This window comes from Ammospiza caudacuta, chromosome 23 (genome assembly GCF_027887145.1).
Source record: "Ammospiza caudacuta isolate bAmmCau1 chromosome 23, bAmmCau1.pri, whole genome shotgun sequence".
In the NCBI taxonomy this organism is placed as follows: Eukaryota; Metazoa; Chordata; class Aves; order Passeriformes; family Passerellidae; genus Ammospiza; species Ammospiza caudacuta.
The window spans coordinates 4,386,025-4,410,052 of record NC_080615.1 but is presented as its reverse complement, the minus strand read 5'-3'; the positions used below and the strand labels follow the sequence as shown (position 1 = coordinate 4,410,052).

At 49.6% G+C, this 24,028-nt stretch overlaps 1 protein-coding gene across 5 annotated transcripts in view; it reads right to left on the bottom strand.

The window, feature by feature from the left end:
* LOC131567388 (protein CEPU-1) overlaps nt 1–24,028 on the bottom strand; it is a 390,343-nt gene that overhangs the window by 45,301 nt on the left and 321,014 nt on the right. For all 5 annotated transcript variants that reach the window (XM_058818975.1, XM_058818978.1, XM_058818973.1 and 2 more), the window contains one exon: nt 6,306–6,538. In XM_058818975.1, coding sequence (XP_058674958.1) covers nt 6,306–6,538 — 233 coding nt within the window. The remainder of the gene's footprint in view (nt 1–6,305; nt 6,539–24,028) is intronic.

Here is a 24,028-nt window from a genome sequence, read left to right as displayed (position 1 = left end):
CCCTGGTACAAAAGGCAAGGATGCTTTGACAGAGGGATGGTGATTAGCGACAAAAGAGAGCCGGGAAAGGAGCACATCAGTCAAAGGAGCCGAGAGTACAGGTGAAGCGAGGGAGGATTTCCATTTCCTGACGCTGGTTTCCTCCCCTCCACTGCTTTGGGGAGGCTCTCCCAGCTCCCCCATGCCTTTTAGGAGTTATTATCTAAACCTGCTTTTGCTTCTAGAAGGAATAGCTGCTCCCAGGGGGGAAAATGTGTGGACACACCAGTAAATCCATGCCAGAAGCAGGGAGAGCATCTTGCCCAGTGTGAAACTCCAGCCCATGGCCTCAAACCTGACCAGTGTCTGGGCAAATCCCTTTTCCCTTCTGTCACAGACATCTTCTATGAAAAATCCTTTCCTTAGGATTTTTCCTCCTGAGAAGCTGAGAGGCCCCAGGGACAAAATGTAAACAATGGTTATCTGCTGCTGTGGAATGCAACAGGTGCATATGGGATTGGCCCATGTTGATTGTTTGTAATTAATGGCCAATCACAGCCCAGCTGGCTCGGACACAGAGCCCAAGCCACAAACCTTTGTTATCATTCTTTGCTATTCTATTCTTAGCTAGCCTTCTGATGAAACCTTTTCTTCTACTCTTTTAGTATAGTTTTAATCTAGTATATATTATAAAATAATAAATCAAGCCTTCTGAAACTCAGAGTCAGATCCTCATCTCTTCCCTCATCCTCAGACCCCTGTGAACACAGTCACACCCTCCTTGCTCCCAAACCAGGGATGTGCAATGCAGGCATTGGTGGCACAGGCTCAGCCTCACAGGTAAGGTGATGATGACTACAGGGACTGAGCCTTCCTCCCAGCAAAGACATTTCCCAGGCACCCAGGCAGCAGAACAGCAACAAAAATTTCTCCTTGATGTCCCACGAGTGAAAGGGGCTTGTGGCATCAAAGGAAAATTAATTGGGCAGAGTTTGATGGTTGAAACAAAGCCGGCTGGGGCGCTGCAGCCCCACTGGTGGCTTTATCTCACCAGCACAGACCTTGGCAGTGCTGCTCCCTGCACGGAGACAGGTGCCACCAGCACTGCCACCTCTGCCCCCTGCCACCCTGCCACCTGTGTCCACAGCCCCCCGACTCTGCTGAGCAGGTAATTAACTCCCAGACAAAGGCAGGGATTTGAAGATTAACCTGGGCTCGGGAAGGAGTGGGGAAAACTCATTTACACCAAACAAAAGGGGAGGGGTGATTAGTTTCTCCAGTGACAACAGCAAGAGCCAGATAGGGCCAGGGAAAGTGATAAAGAAGCAGGGAAAGCGCTAATATCCCCCCAGTTGCCTGCTTTTGCCTTTTTTTTTTTCTTCTTCTTTCTTTCTTTTTAAGCACTAAAATTCCACCATTTTCTATCATGCAAATTCGTGTGCCTAAGTGAGATTAAACTCTGGCAGGCTCCGTGCCTCCTTCCCCAAGTCCATTTCCCGCACTGAGATAAGGCCAACTTCCCTTAATGCATCTTACAAGGCAGTGGGAGTGTTTTGCAGGCACGCATTGGAGACGGCTTATTATCAATACAAATAACAGCTTTCCAGATAGCTCCTTCTCCTCCTACCTCGCCTCTCTCCTCTAAACCCTGGAACCCAGAGAATGGCTTAAATAGCTGAAATGTCCTGCAGGGAGAAAGGAGATACTGTGCCTGAGGAGGAGAGGAGAGGAGAGGAGAGGAGAGGAGAATTTGGAGAGGAGAGGAGAGGAGAATTTGGAGAATGGAGGAGAGAGAGAAGGATGGGGGGAAAGGACAAGAGAAAGAAGGATGGGGAAAAAGGAGAGAGAAGGATGTGGAGAAATGAGGAGAGAGAAAAGGATGTGGGGAGAGGAGGGGAGGTCCAGTAGAAGAAGAATTTGAGAAATCACCACTTAAGCCTATCCATGGGTGCTCAGACACTGCATGTCCTGTCTGACACGTGAACAGTCTCTGTTTCAGTCCATACATTCGAAGAATGAGTTGGTGTTCTTCAGTTTTCGGTCTCAGAGTTGTTTATTATATTTTATCAATAAAATTTTCCTCCTGTCCATCAGAGGTCCGCTCAGCAGGACAGACAGAGGCACTCTGACCGCCCTCAGGGTGGTGTCTCTTTATACTACAAACTATGTATAACACGTTTACAATTACTTTCCAATACACATCACCTATGTTAGACAGTGAACTTCTACTCTAAACCAATCCCAAAGTGCCAACATCACAGCAGAAGATGGAGAACAAGAAGAAGAAGAAGAAAGGCTGGACATGCCCAAGTTGCTCCATCTTGACCCCAAAGCCCCTATTCTAAAAATCCCAAAATCTACTTTTTCACTTAGCGATAAATTTATTATTACACTACTTAAACTTCTGTGGCTTTCAGGTCCTCATACAAAACTGGTAATTTGCTCCACGGGTCATAATCAAACCCACAGGTGCTCTGGGCTGTGTGCCAGGGTCTCTGAGCCCCCTGGCAGGGGTCCTGGCAACTCTGGACACCCAGAGGGATGCACTGTGTTCTGACACTTTGTCTGGTCTTATGGCAACTCCTCCTAAGAAGGAATGAGCACTGAAGGAGTGGGAGCACCTTCCAGACCCTGCAGATGACAGGGATGCTCCCTGAGCTGCTCATTTTAGCTCTGTCTGTGATCTGGGTGCATTTTGCCCAGGAGAGATCCAGGTGCTGAGAACCTCCCTGTGCCTTTGGCAGCTCTGTTGTTGGCTGACATCAGCTTGGCACCACCAGCCTGACCTCATTTAGAGCAGTCCCCAAAATAGCAGGTCTGAACTTTGGTGCATTCAGTGCCAAGGGTCTGCTGTCTCATTCCTGAGCTCATTTGTCCCACATTAGCACAGAGGCACCGACCTGCTATTCCTGGATCAGCAGCAATCACCTTTTCCCTTTTGTACCAGGATTTCAAGACTGACAAGTGTTTCTGAAAGCCTGGCCAATGAGGAAAAGTGGGAAAAACAGAGCTTGGATGGTTTCAGAAAGAAGGCAGCTAAGGGGCACCAGGATAACAACCTTCCCAAAAGCAAAAGGTTATTACAGAGGACACTGATCAATTGTTCCCCACATCCACTGGGAATAGGCTGAGAAAAACTCCACTTCATTTGCAACAAAGAAGGTTTAAGTTAGATATTAGCTATACATTTTCTAATTAAAAAGGTAGCAAAGCAGTAGAATAGATTGTCTGGGGAGACTGAAGAACCTGCTTTGTTAAAGATTTTCAAGAATAGCTTTCACATGTGCTTGGCAGCGAGGTCTCTGCCTGGTTGAAGGGGGACGGGATAAATTAGCTCTTGAGGTGCCTTTTCCCCACCTATTTTGGGATCTTGGCCATCCAATAGAGCCAGCCTAGAAATAAATGTGCAGCTCACCCCTTGCTGCAGTGTGGGCATCCTCATTTCTGGGTGTTTCTACCTCATTTTCTCCTTGGGGAGATTCCTGACCCTTGTACCCTGATGGAATATCCTTCTCCCACCCCCACCCCTCTCCTGTGTTTTGCTCGCACCTCATTTTCTCCTTGGGGATCATTCCTGACCCTTGTACCCTGATGGAATATCCTTCTCCCACCCCTACCCCTCTGCTGTGTTTTGTTCTCCCCCCTCCCACAGCTCTGCTTCCCTCCATCAGCCCTTGGCCAAAACCACAGATGCCCTCCATCCATGGCTGTTTCCCAGAGACATCCCCTAAACCTGAGGAGGAGGAGGGATGCAGGCATGGGCTCAGAGTGTCTGGGCATGGCTGATATGCACCCATCCTGGGGGAGCAGCAGGCTGAGCCATCCTGGCTGGAACGGGGAGAGCTCCTTGCCCCCCAGCAATCAGTCCCTTTGGACAGCACAGCCTGCCCCGGGGCACGATTTAATTGCATCCTGAGAGGCTGGAGCGCTCCTGCCCCCAGGCCCTTTCCTGGTGCAGCAAGGGGAAGCTCAGGACCTGCTTAGAGCAACCTGCACACCTTCCTCTTCCTGGTTAAATCTGTTTAAAAGGAGACACCCCCTTTCCCACCTCCTTGAATCACCTCTCCTTTCCTATCAAGCTGCAGGAATGGGCAAAATGTGCCAGGGTTGTGTGCTGAGCTTGGCACATCCCTGAAATCTGGTGCTGAGCAACCCTGCTTTCCTAGGAGGGGGAATAAGCACCATTTCCCACAAGCTGAGTGTTGTTTTGGACAGGATTATTCCAGAATACATATTTATAGGGCCCATTTTCCAAGGCAGGAGAGTTAATCCTGGCACCACAGCCCAATTTTCATGGAGGTCATTAAGGCAGGTTTCCCTTTAATTGGACATGATAATTCACTTTCATGTCCTGCTCTGAGAAAGGGCTGGGTGAGCCAAAGAACAGCTTTTCAAATTAGGGGGCTTGCTCTCCAGAGCTGAAATTTCTGAGGATCTTCAGCACATTACAGGACTGAGCCCATCACTGAATCATCCCATACTTAACTGCTGCAAGGAGTTAAGCTCTGACCTTTTCCTGCAATACCCAAATATCTCTTCCTAATGATACAGCAAGACACGGGAGGGCTGGGTCTGGATGTCTGGTGATACAGGAAATTTAGGTCAGGAAACAGGAATCAGAAGAGAATAGATAGAAATTGTCCTGCAGCCCCTCAGCATCTGATAGCGAGTTCAGAACTTGCTGGTGATGGACTTTGGCTTAAGAAATTCAGGCAGGTAATAAGAGATTGCAAGATAAACAGCCAGAACCAGGGCTGGCAATGCATACTCTTCCCCTCTGTGCTTAATGGAGATGGAGAAAGTCCGGCTCTGGTTAGTCAGCTTGATTGCTTGAAGAGGAAAAGGAAAATGAAAAGGGAGGGAAGAAGAAAAATAAAGGCCCTGAGTCTGGGTTTTTTCCCCACTTCTATTCATTAGGCTGTCAATAGTGCTCAGGCCTGGAATATCGACGGTGGATTAGCTCAACCCGACTCTGTGTACAAGACCAATGCCTTTTTAACCCAGCTTGTTTCCAAATCAATACACCCATCAGCATTCGAAAATTAGCCCGAGACGAGATTCCAATACTCAAGCTGGTGTGTCATGTTAAGAGGGCTCCCGGCCAAATCACAGAAGAAGCAGCATGAATAAAAACAGTTGCTAGCAAGGGATTAGGAATTTTTCATTAATCTTCCCCCAGGCTAAGAGCTCATCAGGCTCCTGTGTGTCCCTCCACGAGGCTCCCCCTTGTCCAGCTCTTGCCCTGCCACATGGGCACAGGATCAATCTTCCATGAATGTCCATCTGCTTGGCCATCTTATGTGGCCACACCTGTCTGTCTCCTCTCAAGAAGTCGTTTGTGCTCACACACTTGCTGAAGAGCACATGTAGGCATCCACTGAGCCACCAAAAGTGCTCCAGCACCCTGTGCTGGTCTTTCTCCTCCTCTTCCTCCTCCAAAAGTATGGAATTTCAACACACAAACACATATTGTTGCTAGGCATACACACACTCCCACAAAGCACACAAATCTGTCAGCTCTCTCTTTTTCCCCAACACAAGTTTTACTTCAAGCACTGCCTCCAGCTTGGAAAACAAAAAAACATCAAAAACCAACAACAACAACAAACAGCACTGCGGGTCTGCCAGTGACTGTGTTAGGAGGCAGAGCTGCCTATAGCAGAGCCCTGGGATTATGTCAGCAAAGATGGATAAAACCAAGCCTGACAGAGTTCAAGAAGCATGGGCCAGGAGCTGGACTCCATGATCCTGGGGGATCCTTGTGGGTCCCTTCCAACTCAGCAAGTTCTCTGATTCTGTGAAAGTCATTGCCCAGCTTGGGACAATCCAAGCTTGTGGAGCAGCCTTTACTTCTGCACCAAGCTGTGTCGAATGCTCAACATAGGAGTAAGGGACTTAATGGGGTCTACGTGCCAGACTGCACTGACAGGGGAGCTAATGGCAAGGATGGCTATATCTGTAGCCTGTAGCAGAGCCCTGGGATTATGTCAGCAAAGATGGATAAAACCAAGCCTGACAGAATTCAAGAAGCATTTGGAGAACACCCTCAGAGATATGGTGACTCTTGGGTATAGTGCTGTGCAGGGCCAGGAGTGGACTCCATGATCCTTGTGGATCCTTGTGGGTCCAGAGAACTCAGCAGGTTCTATGATTCTGTGAAAGTCATTACCCAGCTTGGGACAATCCAAGCTTGTGGATCAGACTCTACTTCTGCACCAAGCTGTGTTGAATGCTCAGCATAGGAGCAATGGGATGAGAAAACACCAAGGCAAAAGGAACAGAAAGCAAAGTCCCAAGCCCTCCACAAGAAAACTCCCTTTTCTTACCTTGCACGATGAGATGGACACGCGATGTCTTGGGGTGATTGTCTGTCTGCACAGAGCAGGTGTAGGGGCCCTCATCGTACACATCCACATCCTGGATCAGGATGCTGTACTGGGTTTTGGTGTTGGCCAGGAGCACCACCCGAGGGTCCAAGCACCACTTGTCATTGCCGGCATAGAGGATGCTGCTGCGGTTCAGCCAGGCCACCCGGGTCACCCGGTTGTCCACGGAGCACCTGGGGAGAGGCACAGAGGTGACCCATCTGTGTGCTGCTCCTGGGCGCTCTCCCTCCCTCCCCTCCAGCCCTCCTGGTCCTCCTGGCACTATTTTTAGCTTTGCTGTCAGCAGCACTTTCAGAGACCAAGAGCATTCAGTGTCCAAAAGGGACAAGGTCAGAGCTTTTCCTGCGGTGCTCAGGGCACCAATATCCATCTAAACCAGCAGCTCCAGAGATTTGACCAACAGCTTCACAGAGTTTTCAGATGCAGGGAAGTCAGAGCCACCCAATACCAGCCTTTCACTCCTCCATTCCAATTTATTCTTTTGCAAACTCCCAGACAAACAGAGCTGAGCCCAAGCCTCCATCCCGAGTCCACAGTTTTTTTGGGGGGGCAGGTTGTTACTTCCTGCCCAAATCCATCACCTGTCATTCTCTCTGCAGACCTTCACATCCCTGCAGCCACACAAAGAGATGCAAAGTGATGCTGGGAAAGCTTGTGCTGCTTGACAAAGGAGCAAGGAAAATTTATCTTTGGAGAAAGCCATCTTTGACACACACCTCTAAAGAGAAACCTTGAACATCTGACCATTTGTCCCCTCTGTCAACTTTTCCTTCCATACCCATCACCTGCTCCACTGCACCTCCCTCACTTGTGAGCTGAGCATTTCACTTATCCAGGGATGTTTTGGAAGTAGAAATCCTCTATATTCAGCCTCAATAAGCACCTGAGTTCCCTCCAGAGACAACACAGTGCAAACCTAGAAATTATTTTGATCCTGAAGGAGATTACTTTCCTGTCAACATTAGATGGGATCCGTCTTGCTCCTCCCAAAAGTCTCTGCCAGCCCTGCAACCCCCCATCCCCATGTCCTCAAGTCAGGTTTGAGTCCTCAAAGCATCAAGAAGTTCTCTAAGCAGCAGAAACCTGCAGCCCCCACAGCCAGCTAAACCCCTGCTTCTGCCTGAGAAATTTTGGGATTACGGAACCATTGGGATTTGGCCACACTTTGCTGGATGCTGGCCCCATAACATAATGTCCCTTCATAGAATCACTCAGCCTCAGATCCACTGTTTATATTCTCCCCCAAACTACTTCATTACTTGTGCAGTGGCTGGGATGAAAATTAACTTCAGAGGCACTGAGAGGGAGCCCAGCAGCTTCTGGGATGTCTCACTCAGGGTGACTTCAAGGAATGTGAGGGACTTAATGGGCTCCACGTGCCAGACTGCACTGACAGGGCAGCTAATGGCAAGGATGCTGTATCTGTGGCATGTGGACTTGTCTTGGACACTTTAGGGAGTGTGTCCTTTCTCTGGGTGAGCTGTCTCCTTACTGGGGGTCCTTATAGCCCCCTTTGGGTGGGGATGTACAGTTTCTGCACAGTAACAAGTGATAGAACAAGATGCAATGGCCTCAAGTTGCACCAGGCAAGGTTTAGATTGAATATTAGGGAATATTTCTTCACTGAAAGGGTGGTCAAGCCCAGGGCTGTGCTGAAGTCACTGGAGGGATCTAGAAGTCCCATAGATGTGGCACTTGGGGACATGGATTCGTGGAGGACCTGGCAGTACAGGGGAATGGTTGGACTGATCTTAGAGGCTTTTCCAACCTTAATGACCCTGTGATGGAAGGCTTCTCTTCCTGTGTCCATTACTGATGCCAGGGAAGACACAGGAACCCACCTGGGGACAAGCTGTCTCATCTCATTCAGCCTCTTTTTGGAACCTCTTTGGCCCCAGCGATTACAGGAGAAGCCAAAATAACCCACCCAGCCTCAACACACAAATTTTTGGGATTGGGGGTGACAGAGGAAACGTGCATAAGATGTTTTGTCTGCAGCACAGGACACCCCTGAGTTGCCAGTACCCAACTCCTGCTCCATCCTCCCTCCCTGGTGTGAAAAACAGCCAATAAATTAAACCATTTTACTACTGTTCCATAATGATATTACGATAATAATAAATTAAATGTGAACAGATTTTTATGATCTACATTTAAAAAAGCAATAGATTCAGTCTGGGCTGAACACCAAGAACTTGGCTCTTGCTCTCAGCTGCATTACAGCTTGAGTGAAAGGCCTGAGAGTTTAGCTGCACAAGTTGAATTAAACTGGAGATTTCTTCCCAGAGGATGGGTTTAGTATATTGAACTCCAAATCTCAGCTCTGCTGGTAGCTCAGACCTATGGGGCACGAATAAAATGAAGTGGTTATTTGGTGTTTGGCTCTGGTACCATGAAATAGGCTCCTGTGGTGGTGGTTCTGCACAAACACAGGGGTGTCCAGGACTGGGTGATGAGAAACCAGACATGACTTGAATTTCTCACCCAATGCCCTCTGCAGACATTACCTTGAGGAACTGTAAGCAGGCAGAACTAAAAATATATATTTCCCCTCTCCTCCTCCACGCCAGTATCCTTTATGAAATGCATCAGCTTGGAGATCCTTGGATAATAATGGAGCCAGACAGTGTGCAATCCAAGCATTCCCTCTATCACATGGGCATTTAAGTGCTTTTGAAAAGCAACGGGGCTCAGGTAACGCATGAGGCAACAGTGAAATAAGTGCTGTCGCCCTTCACAGCACGCGGGCACAATCTCTCCTTATCATCCAGACACGCTTCCCTGTCCCTGGGATCGGCAAGCTTCAAGCTGGTACTTTGTATTCTTCCCTGCCTCTTAAAGCTCCTGAGCCTACATATATATATATATATATATATATATATATATATATATACATATAACAAAACACAGCACGGCTCCTGGGAAAGAGGTGCTTTGACCTCTGGATGCACTGGGCTATTTAGGGATTGGCAGTTGTGCTCCTTCCTGAGCTGCTTCCAAGCACTCTGCTCCTCCTGCTCTTCCAGCCTCTCCTGCTCCTCAAGCCCCTCCTGCCCCTCCTATTCCTCCTGCCCCTCCAGCCCTTCCTGCCCCTCCAACCCCTGCAGCCCCTCCTGCCCCTCCTCTTCCTCCAATCCCTCCAGCCCCTCCTTCTCCTCCAGCCCCTCCTGCCCCTCCAGCTTCTCCAGCCCGTCCTGCTCCTCCAACCCCTGCAGCCCCTCCTGCCCCTCCAGCCCTTCCTGCCCCTCCAGCTTCTCCTGCCTCTCCAGCCCCTTCTGCTCCCCCAGCCCCTCCTGTTCCTCCTGCCTTTCCAGCCCCTCCTGCTCCTCCATCCCCTCCAGCCCCTTCCTTCTCCTCCTCCTCCTCCTCGCACAAGCACCGGTCAGGGTCGCCGTGGCCGAGGCTCATCACAGCGACCCGATGCTCTTCCAGCCCCTCCATCTGCTCCTCGTTCCCTCCTCCAGCAGCTCCTGTCTCCAGCAGCCCGGTGCAGGGATGGAAGCCTCCTCTCCCACACGTGGGCAGCCGAGCAGAAACCCTTTGGCTTTGGCCAGCAAGCCACGCTCCAGGCACAGGTGGAGAGCAAAGCCACCGCCGAGCCCGCAGCCTCCCATCCTTCCACCCTGCTCCTGGCAAAGTGCAAAGCCCTGGGATGCCTCCTCCACCTCGCTGGAAGCTCTCACTTTCCCTGTCAGCCCAGGATGTGCCAGGGAAGGAGGGGAGGGAGAGGTCCTTGGGGTGCCGGAAAGCACTGCTTGCCTCCAAAAAGATGATCTAAAAACAATTAAGCACAGATGAGGTAATTTTCTCTCTCAAGATCCTTAATCCTTGTTCCACTCCTGCTCAGACAGCAAGGACTTCTCCTGCAGGAAGATGAAAAACTGCTGTGTGCGAGCACAAGGTGGAGATGATGCTGCTCTGGATTCTGCTGCCTCCCTCTGCTGTTTCCTTCCCAATAAACCCGGAGTCTCAAGCCTTGGGGTTTCTCCTCTGGGAGAGGGGAGCACTGCCTAACTCATCACTGCTACAGCATCCTGGGCCAGGCAGGGATGGTTTATAGAGAGATGAAGTTCCTCATGCTGCACCAGCCCCTCTGCTCCCTGAGGACTCTGAGGGCACCTCAAAATGACCACAAATTGGGGCATTTTAGACATTTACATGCACTGAGTAAAGGTGAGAGCTGTGAATCTCCGTCCTCCTCACCTGTCCCAACCCACCTGCCCTCCCAAATTAATGATGTGTGGTGGGTGCAAAGGAATTATGTCACCCTGGTTTTTTAAGATTTTCTAAGCCTTCTGATGTTGACATTCTTGTAGCAAACTTTCTCACACACTTTCTGTAAATAACTCATTGTTTTGCATTCCTTTATGGAGGAGGAGAAAGTTGATGGACTGTTGGTCTGTCCAGTGTCATTGGAGAGGTGGCGCTGTCACCCTCCAATCTGCTGTCACTTTTGGAAAACTATAAATGTTGGAGTCAGAAAATAAACTTCCCTTTTTTCTTCACCTTGAGAACAGCGGTGTGAGCTTGTGTTTTTTCATGTCCTATAACGACAGGATACAGGGTGGAGCTGCCCTTTCCAGATCTGTCAACATCTCCCACAGCCAAAATTTCCAGGCTTTGTTATCCACCCTGTTCTATCAAGTTGGTCCATTGGGGACTGACCACTTTCTCCCAAACTGGTATTCCCAAACATTTCCATAGCCTGAGGGTTCAGCTCATGCATCCACAGGGCCCCACAGGTGCAGCCAACAGCCCACCTGGCTGTAGGGACAGCACTCAAACACAAATTAGAAGAGGGAAAGCAACAGCACAAGGATTCTACCAGCGAGCACACAGACGGCTGAAAATGCCAACAAAGCCATCAGTGGGGACAAAACAGCCTCGTAAACAAGTACCAGGAATAAACAATCAGCAGGGTGCTGAGGCTGAGTTCCCTGACCACTGATCCCACCCGTGCTGCGTCCCCAGCACCTCCCTGCGACTCCAGAGCAGCCACAGATGGCACGCACCAGCAGTGACGTGCCCTCCTGAATTTCTCTCTTTGCTTTCTCGAGTTTGCACACAAAAAAATGACATGAGAGGAGGTGGGCAGGCAGTGGGGGGAAGGAGGTTTTTAATTACTGAAGTGTAGTAATTGGCACACAACACTTTTTTTGTTGCCTCTTATGCAGATTGCTGGTGTTCCAGAGGGCTGGGCTGGAGAGCACAGATTGTCTCAACCCAGCAGGACACACAAGAAATGAATAATGTTAATTAGAACTGAAAAGAGCTCAGCAAAATTACCAACCTGATTGCTGCTTTCATTGCAATTATCAAGGTACAAGCTCCATCATGGGGAGGCAGAACGGGGCTAAGCCTGGCTCACCCCATCAAATGTGGAGGCCCAGCCTGGGCTGTGACCAAACTGACCCTCCCCCGGCTCAATTCTCCTTCCACCACCCCCTAATATTCATGGCATGCCCACCCTAGAGAAACCACCTTCCTAAATCCTGGCCACTTGGTGGAATTTCACAATGGCATTGACCTGAAATCTTTAGGTTGGAAAAAACCTTTAAGACCATTGAGTCCAAGCATTAACCCAGCACTGCCAAGCCCACCCCTAAGCCATGTCCCCAAGTGCCACATCCACCATCAAGCATCCCCAGATGTCTTTTCATTTTCTTCCCAGTCCAACTCAGCCACTCCCGCACACTTCCAGATTTTTAATCAATCCCATACCAGCAACGTTTTGTCTGCTATGAGATAAACCGAGCTGGAGATCGGGAATAAATTTAGGGTTTATCTTAAAATTGGGTGCAAATCCTCCCACTGAGGCTGGGTAAGATGACAGGATGCTCTGGGCCTGCCTTGTTCCCAGTTTCTCATATCCCAGACATCACCTTCCAGCCTCTGCACTGCCAGCCAAGCTATAAATGATCAACTAAACCAGCCCGCCGCCCGAGGCAGAGCTCCACATCTTAAGATTTATTTCTGTGATTATCACATTTTATTGTTATTTATTAGGATTAATTAAAGGCCGCGCTGTGAACAACTCAATCCCAGTCAGGCACAGTCTCACAGACTTTCCTATGATGTTTAGGAGAGAATTTTGGCCATCAATTCCTGGGCACAGGGAAAGCTGGGGCCAGATTGTGCCATGCTCCCTGGGACAGGCACTGCCCACAATCCTGCAAGGCTGGCATGCCCATGCCATGGACAGCCTGAGGTGTGGCTATCACACAGAACATGGTCTGGAAGCTTTTTAACTAATAAATATCGAGCCAAATCTCTCATTGTCACAACCCAGTCTGGTTTCGCTCTCTCTGCTGCATTGGGCTAAGTCACGCACCAGCAATTTCTCCCAGTCCAGCCCTTCTCCAGCAGGATTTACAGCATCTGCTCCCTTTCTGTGCACACCCAGCCTGTGTTTGCTCACACAGCCTCCCTGCAGTGCTGTCTGCTCACATCCACAGGGCTGGCCAGTGCTGCCCTGCACACCAACCCCACACAGCACACACTGAGAGCACCCACAGCAATAATCCCATTCTGCTGAAATAGGGACACCCAGCTCAGGCCATGGAGATTGGATGGTAAGGCTGGATGTGCTAGTCACAGGCAAGGAGCAGGAGACATTCACAGCGAACTGTTGGATTAAAATATCTGTAGGTTTGGTACTGCTGAAAGCCCCCAGTGCTCGGTCAGGGACTCTAATGGGGGCTGGAGGCTGAGCCCTGCTGGGGTGAGTGGCTGTGATCAGGTTCTTGGCATTCCTGTCCTCACCTGCTCCCCAGGACCAGCCGAGTCATCCTGGCCCTCACTGTGAGTTTGGCTGGAGGGCATCCCTGGAGCTCCCACTGATGTGACACCACCAAAGACACAGCCCGAGGAGCTTTTCACAGCAGAGTGGCTCACGGTGCTCTTCCCTGCATGGGCAGCCTTGTTCCTGCCAGGCAGGAGCTGACCCAATGATTAACTCAGCAGTGGGGTCTGCCAGGAAAGGGGGGTCCCTGCTGGGGTTGGCGCCTTCCTTCTGTGCCCCCTGCAGCAGCCAGAGCCTCTCCAAAGGCTGCAGGGTGAGGAGGCACCCTTGGATCAGTGCCCCTTCAAAATAACATTGAGCTGGTCAAAAAGAATGCTCAGAAGTGGAAAATAAAACCCCTTTGTGCTTCCCCCTCTCTTACCTGCCCAGACAGCTCCATGTTGGTTGTTGCAGAGGGGTTCAGGGCCCTGGACTGTGAGGTCCTGCATTTCCCACTGGTCCATGCAAGTTCCTGCCCTTCATTCCTGCCCTCTGCAAGGCTTTAAAGATATCTGGCACCTCCTTGCCAGGGAGTGTGAGTTAACTCATGTTTATAAAGTACCTGATCTCCTCAATTGAAAGTTTATACATGCAAATGATTCACACTAATTACATTAATAATAATACTGGGCTCAAAAAGATCCGCCTTGGTTCACTGCCCGGGATTTGCAGAACTGCAAACAACTCCCAGTGCGCTGCCTTAGACACGGCTATTGGCACATGCCAAGGAAACAGGAGGAAACCGGACTGGGAAGGGAAGAAGAGCTGCAAAAAGAGCTGGAGCTCCTGCTGACTGAGCATCAGGCAGGGTGGGGAGCAGGCACGGATCCTGTGAACACCTCTTTGTGCATCCTGCTGTCCTCAGATTCTGTGAGCACCTGTGTGTGCATCCTGCAGTCCTGGGATTCTGTGAGCACCTGTGTGTGCATCCTGTGAGCACCTTTGTGTGCATCCTGCAGTGCTGGGAGAGCCCTGTGCCGGCCCCAGGGCTGCTGCAGAGCGGGCAGATCGCGATGCAGCCGGCAGGGATGGCTCGTCTGGAAAAGTCTTTATCTCTCTGCAATGCAGCAGTGCACCAGCACCTTTCCAAGTCCCGTGCTCGGCTCATCCAGCCTTTCTATTTATCCTCCTATTGTCTCTGCTAACAACAGGGCTCTGCATATCTATAGCATCTTCCATCTCAGCATCTCGGAGCATGCCACAAAACATCAATGAGGGCAGCAGGCATGGCAGGAAGTCCCTAACCCAGGCTGTGGCTGGCTCCCTGGGGCACCACTGGAGTGTGTTCCTGGCCAATCTGCCTGGGTGCCCTCCAGAAGTGCTAATGGCACCAGACACAGGGTGACACCAGCACCAAAAAGCCTGTGGGCAGCTGTGGGGGGACACAAATGACATGGGCACTGTCAGGACCCAGGACATCCCTCTGGCTGCTCAGGATGGCCAGGACCCCTGCCAGGGGTCTCAGAGACCCTGGCACAGAGCCCAAAATGCCCCTGTGGTTTTGATTATGACCCATGGAGCAAATTACCAACCTTATATGAAAATCAGCAAGCCACAACAGTTTAGGTAGAATAATAGTGAAGTTATCACAGGGTGGAAAAGTAGATTTTGGGGTTTTTAGAATGGGGGTTCAGGAGGCAGGATGGAGGGATCTGGGCGTGTCCAGCCTTTCTTCTTCTTCTTCTTCTTCTTCTTGGCCTCCATCTTCTGCTGTGATGGTGGCACTTTTAGATTGGTTTAGAGTAGGAGCTCACTGTCTAACACAGGTGATAGGTATTGGAAAGTAATTGTAAACATTGTACAGGTAGTTTTTAGTATAAAGACATAACAGTGCCCTGGGGGCAGGCAGAGTGCCTGGAACTGTCCTGCTGGATGGACCTTGGCAGGGCAGGAGAAAATTTTTTATAGATAAGAAACAATAAACAACCTTGAGAATGAGAACTGAAGAGCTCTGACTCCTTCTTCAAGCGCTGGGCTGGGAAAAGAGACTTTCCAACTTTTCTCAGGGTCATTCTGACCAGCTAGAGATCCCGACAGGGTACCACCAGGGAAGCCATTGGAGGGATCCTGTGCTGAGCTGTGGGACAGTTATTCCTCAGGATTTTCTCCTTTTTCTGCATTCCCAAAGCCCAAGTAATGAACAGGAGGCTCCTGGATGCCAGCAGGCAAAGCCACCCCTCCCCTGGCAGTCTTCCAGGGTTGCCTACAGAAGGATCCTCACTCCATCAGCCCAGCCCAGGACCAAGCTCTGGCAGCTTCAAAAAGAGGTGTGGAAAATGCCACGGGAAGAAAATAACTCCCTGATGATCTCATCCTCTCCTCTCAAACATTACAGAGCAGTGTAAACCCTTGCAAACAAGGTCTCCTCATCTGAGGAGGTGCAGAGAAATTATTTTCTCTCTCTGACTCGAAAAGAACAGGGATCTCTCTCCTTGCTCTGGGCTTCTGTCTAGAAAAAATGCTCTTTACCACCTACTAGTCCGGGGCTGAGCCACTCAAATCACCCCAACTCCCCATCCTTCAGCCCCCCCAGCAGCTCCAGCTCTCTTCCTGCACGCTGCACTGCCAGCAGCCAGTGAAGAGAAGTTGTTTTCTCTCTCTGCCTCCAAAAGAACAGGGATCTCTCTCCTTGCTCTGCGCTTCTCTCTAGAAAAAACGCTCTTTATCACCTACTAGTCCTGGGCTGAGTCCCTCAACTCACCCCAACTCCCCATCCTCCAGCCCCCCAGCAGCTCCAGCTCTCCTCCCGCACGCTGCACTGCCTGAACAGCGCTGAACTCGCCCAATTACGAGCTGTGCCCCGGAATAAATCCCGGTTCTGCTTTGCCGAGTGACACTAATGGCCCTGGAATAAAGCGATGCCATCCACCCCAACGGGCTGCAAAGGAGCGCGTTTAACTGCGCACGCAGGCAAGGCACTGCTGAGCTTAACTGCACTGAAAATGCATTCCAAAGGAAGCGATGCACTTAACTTATCACAAGTGGGAAATTATCACTGAAGTGGCTTTTCCTTAGAAGTTGAGGCACAAAACAGGAGCGGTGAGGGGTGAACGCTTTCTGCCAGGGCTGCAGAGAGGGATGGAGGAGGGAACGGGAGGCTGCTGAAGGATGCTGCGAGTCCGGGGGCTCTGTGAGGAGGAGCAGGGGGTGAGAGGAGCTGCAAACAGAGGGCTGCAGGGCACTGGTGGGGATAACACAGGAAACCTGCCCAGGGAAGGCCACAAGATCAGGAATCAGGTTTTCAAGGCACTGGCAGAGCTGCTCTGGGGAGCTTGCACTGTCACTGCCTTCTGCTGACCTTCTGGGTCTAGATAGGATCATGGAAAGGTTTGGGCTGGAGAGAACCTTAAAGATCATCCTGTTCTATCCCTGCCATGGGCTGGGACACCTTCCACTATCCCAGGTTCTCATCCAACCTGACCTTGGGTATTTCCAGGGATGGGGCAGCCACAACTTCATGCAGCAAAAATATGCTGCTATTGTACATATATATACCATGTCTATATATATCCATCTACCTATTAACTATCTATATATTCTCCATCTATATATATTATATCTATATATACCATGCCATCTCTATAATTCTGGCCTTGGACACTTCCAGGGATGGGGCAGCCACGACTTCATGCAGCAAAAATATGCTGCTATTGTACATATATATACCATATCTATCTATCTATCTATCTATCTATCTATCTATCTATCTATCCATCTATCTATTCTTTATCTATATATTCTCTATCTATATATTCTCTATCTATATATTCTCTATCTATATATTCTCTATCTATATATACTATATCTATATATGCCATGCCATCTCTATAATTCTAGCCTGGGAATAATTGCAGGTTACCACACCACCTTCCTACACCAGCTCTCCCTCATGCTCCTAATTGCATCTTCACCACGAGCTCGTCATGCTTCTGCTGCCAGGTGGGGAGAGATGGGGAGAGACAGAACAAGGACAAGTAGCAAATCCTTAAAATTAAAATAGAGGTGGTCCCAGCAACTCAAGGCTGAGTAGGAGGAGTGGGGCATCCCAAGCCTTTGGAGATGAATCCTGACGCCTTGCAGCGCTGTGCTGCGTCACAGGGTGATTCTTCCTTGGCAGAAGAGCACAAACAGCTGAGAGAAAAAGCTAAACTGTGCCTCTTGCCCTGACATCCCTCCTCAGAGAACGCAGCTCCCTAGCAAGAACCTGCACAGCTTCTCACAGACACATAAACCCCACCACAGAGCCAGATCTTCTCCCACTGCCTAACCAGGAGGTGGTTTGCTACATAAACAAAGTTCAAGTGCTCCTCTCATGACTCCCATGTGACTCATCACAATGGGGTGGGGACTTGTGCCTGACAGAAGAGCCTGGAGAGGCATTGACAGCAAGGCAAGTGGGGAACCAGAGGGAATGGAAGAGGAGCAGGAGGGATGTCAAGGAAGGAAACACGATGGAGCCAAAGCAATGGGACCTTCTCCAGCCATGCCATGGTACCAAAGCCCTCTCCTCATTTATAAAATAGCACTAATGAGACCAGAAATAAAAGAGGGAGGGAGGGAAAGGACCCTTCCCAGTGAAGACACCCCCCATCCTTCCCTCTCCCCTTGAGGACATCATCCTTAAAATATATTTCATTTCGCAGCTGCATTATGGTACCACAAAATCCTGAGAATCCAATTTAAGAACAGATTACCTCCTCACTTACTTCATTTGAAGCAATTACATGTTAATTTTCATTGAGACCAGCCTAATGCATACCAATCTGATGCTGCAATCTCATTTGAATACTTGAGGGAAAGCTAGTTGGGCTCTGGGCTCTGGAGGCTCATATTTAAAGGGCCACTTCACATTTCCTTTCCCTTTTCCCCTGGTTGTTTACGTTCTCATCACACTTGTGGTGCTCCCTCCCTCCCTTCGGGGCATTCCCAGCAGCTGCTGAGAGAAAATAAAAATGCCCAATGAGTGTTGCAGTGATGCTGCTGTGTCCATCAGCAGTGCAACCCCCAAGGCAGCACCTTCTCCAAACCAAGACTGAACATCACACACGTTCTTCTCCATCAGTGAGTATCAACCACGTTCTTCTCCATCACTGAGTAACATCCCAGCATCATAGTGCTCGTCTCAGCAAAGAGACTCCTCCTCCCTCTCTTCCTCCTCCTCCTCCTCCTCCTCCCAGGCAGGAACAGGCTCCACCACCACGTTTCTGGCCGATGGTTATCTCCAGCTCCCTCACACTCACTCAGTCTCTCCTATCTCTGCAGAGCTGCAGTATCGATCGTGTCTCGGACACCAAGCTTTGAGTAATTAATAATGCCAGGAGAGTGTGGATCCTGCTCTGGGTGAGGCGGGGAGGCAGCTGCCCCCGGCTGGCTGCACACATCCTGGTGATAAGCATTCATGTTGGAGGCTGCACCTTAATTAGATTTTTCAGATTGCAGAAGCCCTGAGACACTTGTGCAGACACCATATAAATGTATATTGCATTGTACTGTAATTAATCCAAGGTGATGGAGCAGGAGCCAGGGATTCACAGTGAGACAATCAGCCTCAAAACTTCAGCACATCATCAGGCTCAAGCCCACCCTGTGGCCCAAACCAAGAAATCTCCCTCTTCACTCACCAGAGACACATTGAACAACAGGAACACCACAGAAGCCAAAGGTTTCCTGGTGCCTCCTCCCCAGACAAGGTTTTCACCGTTATATGTACATCTTCCCTTCCACACAAGCAGTTTAACAGCCAGAAAGACAACAAAAAGCACCAAAGACAAGCAGAGATTAATTGCAGCTCCTCCTCCCCAAAAGAAATAATCGATTGCATCAGGCAGGTGCCTGTGCTGTCCCTGAAAGCACGTGGATGTCACAGCCACGGGCTCCAGACATTTGTATTCCACATCAGACAGCCAGGATGCTCCATGAGCACTGAGGGAACTGATGGGTGAGAGAGTTTTGTTGGAGAAAATCTTTGGAAAAGGAGTTTGGGCTCAGGATAACCCAGGGAAGGTGCAGGAGGAGATGAAGTGACAGATGAAACATTGCTCTTTGAAACATCACTCAACCTCCTAAAGCCTCCTGTGCCTGTGCAAGTCACCTGCCTGGAGCAGGGGGGAGCTTTTGCTTGCTGGGAGCTGTGGGACATTTTCCTGGCTGTTATGAGCTTCCCTAGACAACAGAGATGCACGATCCAGGCTTGGATAGCTCAGGGCTGGTCCCTGTTCCTACTCTGCCTGCAGCAGAGATGCTCTGCTGACCTTGGATACACCCAAACCTGGAGCTGAGCTGGGTTTGCACCAACCCACTTCATCCCAACACTGCTCCCTCCGTCCTGGGGCAGCCAAGGGGTTCCACATGCATTTGGAAACTCCTATAATTTCTATTAATGCAATCAAACTGCTGCTGAGCCTTTGCCTGCAGGAAACAACCACCAGCACACTGGACCCTTTATGCAGAACCACTGGGCTGGATGGGACCCCTGGGGAATGTCCTGGCTGCTCCAAGCCCCACTGTGGCTCATTCAGAGGGTCCCAGGACATGATAGCTCAGCCTCCACTGTGCCCACAGGGTAAAAAGCCCTTTGGGGAGGGAGGGAGCTGAGCCTGGAGTTGCTCTGCCCACAGCACCTGTGGGTTTGGGAAGGGTGGAATGAGTTTGCAGGGCCCCACGGCGAGTGGTGAGAAACCAAATAATCAGGATTCAGGGGAGGAAAGGCAGTTACCTGGGCAACAGAGAGCTGCTAATCCATCTGCCACCCCGCAGGACTGCCCAGCTGCTCCTCCACTGCCGGGGAGCCCCCAGCCCACACTGCAGCTCCACGGCCTCATGGGGGTTATCCCAACCCAATTCCAGGCTGGTGGGAACCCAGAGGTGACCCCACACTCAGCCCTGTCCCGATGCAGCCCCTCCCCAGCCACAGCAGCTCTCAGCAGAGCCAGCAGCTCTCACTGCCCACCCCCACAGCCCGAATGATGGTGGCCATCCCCAAGACACAGAAGGAGCTGATGTCCCACAGCTCTGTCCTGCCCTGGGTACCACCCCTTCCCAAGGGACTGGCCATGCTTTTCCCCTGCGCCATCTCCCATCACACCCAAAAGCTCCTCTGCAGTGAGCAAGGAAGGAGATGGCTCTGCTGGCAGACATGGATGCAGGTGCCAAGGTGACACAAGGACACAGGGGATGCCAGCACCCCACCACGATGTCACTCTCCTGTCCCATGCACATTCCCACCCTCTGTAGTGACATGGGGCCCGCAGCAGCCTCTGCTCCCCATCCAGCTGCTTTGGCAGGTGGAGAAGCACCAGCACTCCAGCTAAAACAACAGCTTTGGTGGCTTGGGGATAGGATTTCAAAGCACCTAGAGAGACTTTGCCTGTTTCCTACTGATCCAACTCAGTCCCTGTACAAGGCTTTGAAAACATGTCCTTTATAGTTTTCCATTTTGATGTCACATCTGTAAGAATATATGGTGGGGCTTTTTTTCCTTCTTCTTCCCCTCTTCTTCTTAAGAGGAGATATCCCACTTTGAACTCTAATTTTTATTTATTTTCATTTCACTAGAAAAGGACTGATTCCCCACTGAGCAGGGACGGAGGAAGAGAAAAGGGGGTGGGCAGGAAGCCTTCAAAAAGTGCCCAGATTTAATTTTTTATCAGAGGAATGGAAAGAGAAATTTGTTGATGATCAAACAGATTCAAGTACTTTAAAAGAAAGCGACCGCCGGTAAATGGAAACTAGTTAAGGAATTACATGAAAGACACGGGAGACACTCGAGAAGCAGAAGAAAGGCTGCAACCAAGTGGAAAACCAAACCCATCTGTCCCAAAGCACTGGAGCAGTGATGAGAAGGAGGTGAAGTGTTTGCTGTGCAGCAGCACAGATGATGGCAGAGCTGGAGGTTTGCAGAGCTCTGAGCCGGCCCCAGTGCCAGGAACCAGCACCCAGCCAGGGTTTTACCTGCCTGCCTCCCTGCACGGCTAAAACAAGTGGAGGCAGGCAAATAAAGGGCTGCATCACTCTGAAAAACAGCACCCCGGGGGCTCTGTGTTTTGCTTTTCCTCCTCGGCACATTCCAGCTCGAGTGCGCTCGCTTTATAAATTCGGAGGGAGTGGGATTGTTTGGGTTGGGTTTTTCCTCCCTTTGCTTTGGTTTTAATCCAACGGCAGCACTTGAACGCTCTGGCTGGGAGCTGAGAAGTCAGCAGAGCTGGGCAATGGGATGTGGACAGAGTGATTCAGGGAAGAGGGAGGCAAGCAGAGGAGGAGGAGGAGGTGAGACCATGGCAGCAGCAAGCTGGCCTGCAGGAGTCAGAGACAGACAGGGCTTGAGAGAAGGAGCCGGATCCATCCTGTGAAAAATGCCTATTTTATGATTGGCTTTTTGCAAATATTCAAATGAATATTATACGTCTTGTGTTAGAAAGTGATGCTGTATTAATTTTCTTAAGTAGTGTGTTAAATATAGTTTTAGGTTATAACATAATGTTAAAATAGAAACTATGCTGTGTAAGATACTTTTTTTTTTAAAGAAAGGACTTGCACTGAGATAGCAACCACAGGACACCTGAATCTTTCAGAGAAAAAGAATTTTCTGCTCTCTTATTAGGAAAAACGAGCTTCTTCCTGCTTGCTCAGCCCTGAAGATGCTGTCAGGATTCAGAGGAAGAAGCTGACACTGCCCAGACAGAATCCTGTGTTTGAATAGAATTTATGCATCATGTATGAGGTGTATGAATATGCAACAGGCTGTTGTTTTTAAGGGTTAATCCTCTGTTAATGTGGGTCCTTTTTTGGGCTTATGCTGCCCAGAAAGAGGCATCCAGACTGTCCATAACTCTTTGTTTTTATTGTCTCATATTGTCCTAATCCATATTGTCCAAATTATTATTACTCTAACTATATTACTATTTTTATTACCATTAAACTTTGAAAATTTTAAAAACAAGCGACTGACGTTCTTCACCCATCCCAACCCTAACAAGCCTTGCCGAAGCCCTGAAGAGGCCAGATCCTATTGCTTCCTGAACTGTGACCCGCCTGGCTTAGCTCAGAAATCTTTTAAATAGGAAAACAGAGCCGGCATTTGCTTTCATGCAGAGTCAGTGGTGAGCAAAGCCCAAGGGTTGCATTAGATTAGCAGCCGGCTCCTCCGAAGGCATGGAAACTTTGATCATTTAATATGTATGCACCGTGGCGGAGCACACAGGTCTCCAAACCCCAGTAAATGTTTTATTAGGGCAGCTCTGGCTTTTATGCCCAAGCCTTGCTCCTTTCGGACTCTGGGGATCTTGTTGTGATTGGGAAGACACTGTTCATCATCTCCCTCTCTCCCAGGAAGGGCTGTGCAGCTCCTGCCTTACTTTCCCTCGGATCTCACTCAAAGTGCATTGCACCCCAGGAGCCTGGATGGTGGCAGGAATATCCCAAAATGACCCCATGCCCTCCTCAAAGATTCCTTTTGCATCTTGCAGAAACCCCAAGATGTCAGTGCAGATCACAGTGGGAGCAAAGGCTCTGCTCTTCCTCCTCCATCACCACCTTATGGACTCAGGGACAGGGTTTGGTGGTGGATCTGGCAGTGCTGGCTTAATTCTTGCACACAATGACCTTAGAGGTCTTTTCCAACTTTTCTGATCCTGTGAAAGTGTCCACCAGGCCTGCTCAGAGCTCCCAATCCCACCAGGACATGGCAGAGCCTCACTGGGAAGCCACCAGGCAGGAGCCACTCTGGGGTGGAGATTTCTGACTGAAACAATGCAGAACCAGCCCCAAGCCCCTGAGTGCAGAACATCTACGTGTTATCAGAAACACTCTTTGATTATGTTCTTTTAATTTGCAAATTACTTGTAGTTGCCAAAACTTGGAAGTGAGTCATCGCCAAAGTGATTATTTGTTGTTGAAAATGTCATTTTGGTTGGAAATTTTCTTCTAAATTCTCACTAAACAGCAGAGTTTGCCCTCCATGCTGCCACACTCAACTCCAAATGGATATAACCCTGCTCAGTGCTGGATTTCCAGCTTCCCAAGGGCTGGGATTCAGATTAGGAACCAGTGCATGAAGAGAGAATGGGGCAGATACAATCTGCGTGTACAAGGACTATGCTTCAAAGGACACTGGGCCAGGACCATAAATCTGAGTGCACAATCCACCAAGAGACATTCTAGGGGAAAATTGCACCACTTGTAGAATTAAAGCAGCCCCCCCCCTTTTTTTTCCCCCGATTGTAAAAAATATTTACATCCAAAATAGACAAGAAAAGCCTAGTGCCAAGAAAATAGGGGATTTTTATAGATCCTGTTTCTGCAAGAAATTACCAAGACAACAAGTCACTAAGTTCTGAGAAAGGATTTGACATTTTCCTGAATAAAAATAGCACCTGAAGTGGCATCATTTAGGATTACACCTTATGGGCAAGTGCTGCCGAAGCAGCCGGAGTATAAAACCCTTCCCATGCGTGGAAAAATTCACCTGTGGGATCCCACCAGGGATGCTTCATTGTTTCCCCTTTTCTATAGTATTTCACACTAATTTCCAGGGAATCCTCTTGGTTTTGTCACTATTAAGTTTGATTAGATTTTTTTTTTTTTTTGCTATAAAGGAATTACAAGGAGCAGAAATTGTCATGCTTCAAGGCATGGACACATCATCAGCTTGGAATGAGAACGACCCCACAGTGACATCCGGTGTTCTAGGGGATTTCTGGATTAAGCAGAGAGCCAGGTTTTTCTCCCAGGTGCAGCCACTTGTGCTGTGAGATTTGTCTACAAAAGCACACCAAAATTCCAACCCACTGGGGCTATGGCTGCAGAACAAAGAGCAAGCGGGGTGGGTGTGGACAGGTACCTGGTGGGAAGGGAGCACCACATCCAGGCAAGGATGCATCTCCAA